Raw genomic sequence first — 3,688 nt, 5'->3', positions numbered from 1 at the left:
CCCGCTCCCGCCCCGCCCCGCTCCGGCCTGGCTCTGGCAGATCCTCTGCTGGCCCCCTCTGCTGGTCCTCCCAAAGAGAAAAACCAAGAAAAATATGAAAGAAAACCAATCATATTGGTAATTATGAAAATACTAGAGGCCGGGTGCATGGGTAGGGTCCCTAGGCCTGGCGGGCGATCAGGGCCAATCAGGGCCTTCTGTCAGCGCATGTCATAGGGAGCGATTGAACTGCCGGTCAAACTCCCGGGGGACAATTTGCATATTAGGCTTTTATGTACACAGAGAAAGCGTATATGCTTCTTCACCACCTCATGAAACGGTATCCAGCGGTGGAGCCAACGACGTTACTGTCATTTGGGAAGTAGGGCAGGTGTCTGCCACAACTGTCACGTGATTCGGAAACACCTGTGGTTTCTGTTGGGGATGAGGCCCGGGTCCTGCTCAGTCTACTGCGCTTTGCTACCTCCATTCATGTCGGGGGAATGGCTACATTACAGCCAGCGCTTAGTAAAGCTCAAGGTTATTTTCCCATCCAGGTTCACAGTCCCGCTGAATTCTGACCAGGGAACCCCATGTTCAAGACAACAGTTTTCAGCTGGGCAATTTCTCTTACTTGAAAATTCATGGGGAGGTCCTGTCCCAAGTGCTTGATGGTGTTCCAGGGACATTGGCCAAACTCTCCCCCACCCCTGGCTCCATTCCCCCCGATCTCCAGCCCAGACATCCACTGGGATTCTCCCTCAGTGCTCCCCAGGGGGAGCTGAAGGCTAAATCCTTCTATAGGTTCACCGGAGACCTTAGGTCTTACGAGAGCTATTAATTCTCACTTTTCACAATCTCTATCTCAGGTGTCACCTGCCAATAACAGGCTCCCTGGCTAAGGTCTGCATTGCTCTGGCCTGAGGCCTTTGCAAGGAGGAGGAAGTATGGAAGGTGGCAAACAGGACACGTTTGCTCTGAGTGATGTCAGCTGGCTCCAGGCAGCATGGTGTCCTCCTGTGTGGGAGTGCTGGCTGCAATTTCCCATGAGCAGCAGGAAGTCACAGTGCTCTGGGATAGAGCCTTTGCCCTCTCTCCGAACCTACACCTCCCAGGATCTGCTTAGACCACCTGGTCCTAAAGATGGTCCAGGTCCACAGGCAGGAGGGACGCTCAGGGTGGGTGGAAGGAGAAGAGAGAGGTGTGTAAATGGACAAGGGCTCCCGGCCACAGAGGATTGGAGAAAACCAGTCCCAGCAAGGAACATGGCTGGGACTGGCAGCCCTGGTGGGACAGACAGCCTTTCAAAGCCTGCAGGCCTCTTAGGATAGCCAGCTCCATGTTGAAGGCAAGTCTGAGGCTAGTGCTGCCTGGCTGGAGAAAGGTTGTCTTCTCCCCACCTCCACCCTCAGTGCTGCCCCTCCACACTCGTGTCTGCAGAGAGGGCAGCCAGAGACAGGAGGCACAGAGGACTCAGAATCTGTGGGAAGCCCTCCTCAGCTGTCCCCAAGCCAGGAAAATTCTCCTGTGGCCCCAAACAATGACTCTCCCTGGCTGCCCTTATGTTGCAGCCCACACCGGCTTCCCACAGTGGCGGGCACAGGATGGGCAGCTGGGAGACGAGAGGAGAGGATAATGAGGGAGGAGCTGTTTCCAGCTCTGGCTGGAGGATGATCACTGTGTGGGGAGGACCTGCTGACTGTGGGACTGCCCCTCCTCTCTTTCCGAGAGGCCCACCTTCTCATACATTTCAAAATCCCTCCCCTGTGCAATAGGCAGGTGAGGACAGGACAAAAGGATGAGAAGGACAAGAGGATGAGGAAGACAGCAAGATGCAAACAGCACAGCGGGAGAGGAAGACAGGAGGCCAGGCGGAGAGAGAACAGGAGGACAAGGAGGAGAGGAGAATTAGACTCCTCTAAGGGCAGGAGGACCAGGCCAGTGATCCCATCCCCAGAACCAAGTCTATAGCCAGAGGGTAGAATCAGGCAGAGGGCTTGGCGTGTGGCCAGGCTCTGGGTCAACCTGCAGTCCTTCTGGAGATTGGGAGACTCAGCCTCATGGAGACTTGTCTAACCAGGCCAGGAAGGGGCCCCCTCTGACCACACCTTGGGCCCCAAGAAGCTCCTGCTATGACAAAGTTGAGTCCAACCCATTAGCTCCTCACCCTGGACCAGGGTGAGGATCCGTTCAGCCCCAAGTGTTCAACCTGCAGGTGCGTCCTGGCTCCTCTCAAGGGGGCCCCTCCACAGCAGCCCTGCTGGAATGTGCTGCCTCCCACAGGAGACGCCCACCCTGTGCAGCTTCCACACGCTCTGCGTGCTGAGCCAGGTCATTAAGTGTTCCGGGTAACCCAGAAGATGGCAGCTGAGTGGGTGGATCTTTCTTGCACCTCCTCCCAGAATCTAACTGGAATTAAAACTAAATTGGGGAATATTCACCCTGAGTTACCAGCTGAAGACTGGCTGAAGAGGAGACTTATTTTTTTAAAATTATTTATTTATTTTAAAATAATAAATTAAAACATAGATATATTTTATGTTAGAATGAGATTTAATAGTAAGTTCAATGAAATCAGATTCGTATGAAATCAAAATGTTCTTCTTGACTCCTGGCTCTCTGCCTCCCTGGCCAGCCTGTCTTCCCTCAAAGCCCCAGCCAGTCTCTCTCTTGCTTTCCTCACTCTGAGATTCTGTCTCTGGATGTCTCCATGGGTGACCAGTTGCCTGCACAGAAGCTGTGGGCCACAGAGACCTGCTCCAGGGATCATCTCTACCCCATGGAACAGTTGTGCTGCGCTGGGCTGGGGGCTGGTGTGTAGAGACCCAGGACCAGCACGGCCCAGAGTTTCACGCCCTCTTCCTGGTGCAGTTGTTCTCATCACATTTGTCACGTCCAAAGTATTTACACGTCCCCCTTCACTGCCGCAGGCCGGGAGCCCCTGCAGTCTCCTGCAGGCACTCATCTGCTGGGGCTCCTCCAAGGTCTCCTCCTGCCGCCTGCGCCTGACCACGTTGTCAGGATGGGCAGTGACCTTGGTGACTGCACTTTTAAAAATGCAGCTGGTCAGCCTCATAGGAAGTTCAGTCCGTTCCTGACGTCTCCACTTGCTCATGGCTAAAACCAGTTGTCTCTTCTTCGCTAAAGTCTGGGGCATCATGTTTCTCTGGAGCTTTCCCAGAGAACCCTGGTTTGTCTTCATGATTGATCCAGGCTCCCCCATGGCTGCTGAGCTGTGTTGCTGGCCCACTCCTGACGTGCACACAGCTTGCTGAAAACTGCAGTGGCTTCCCCCTCTGCTTCCCCTTTTATGGAGGAAGGGAGCGGGCAATCCCATCAGTAGATAATCCTGTCTCAGATCCACCCTGTTCCTAATCAGTTTATTCTGTTCATCAGATTATTTATTCACTTGATTTTTAGATTCATTTGTTGATAGATGTGTATTTGTTGTTCATAATTTGTATCTTTCAAGAGGAGACTTTTAAACAAGGAAGGGCAGAAACCACCTTGAGTTTGGTAGGAAGGGTGGGGTCATGAGAGGCGCTGGCCCAGCTCCCAGGAGCAGTGGGCCAAGGGTAAGGAGGGTTATCTCTGAGAGGAGAGGGGCCTGGGACCCAGGCAGGGCTCCCCAGCACAGACAGACAGAGCTGGAAACAGCCACCCACACAGCAACCAGCAGAGGGGCTTCTATTTGTCAAGAAGCTGAGCC

The 3,688-nt window shown here is 53.7% G+C and overlaps 1 protein-coding gene across 1 annotated transcript; it reads right to left on the bottom strand.

The window, feature by feature from the left end:
* Positions 1-2,554: 2,554 nt before the first annotated feature.
* On the bottom strand, positions 2,555-3,202 carry LOC106725432 (putative methyl-CpG-binding domain protein 3-like 3). The gene has a single exon (XM_014536505.1). It carries the CDS (start codon positions 3,200-3,202, stop codon positions 2,570-2,572), a length of 633 nt encoding a protein of 210 aa, XP_014391991.1. The 3' UTR covers positions 2,555-2,569.
* Positions 3,203-3,688: the final 486 nt, after the last annotated feature.

This window comes from Myotis brandtii, unplaced genomic scaffold, assembly GCF_000412655.1.
Source record: "Myotis brandtii unplaced genomic scaffold, ASM41265v1 scaffold1636, whole genome shotgun sequence".
Taxonomy (NCBI): domain Eukaryota; kingdom Metazoa; phylum Chordata; class Mammalia; order Chiroptera; family Vespertilionidae; genus Myotis; species Myotis brandtii.
The sequence above is the reverse complement of the archived record's forward strand: the minus strand, read 5'-3'. Positions and strand labels throughout refer to the sequence as shown.

What these genes read in the sequence shown, in the direction of transcription:
- LOC106725432 (XM_014536505.1), bottom strand. Translation starts at nt 3,202, where the DNA reads ATGGGGGAGCCTGGATCAATCATGAAGACAAACCAGGGTTCTCTGGGA.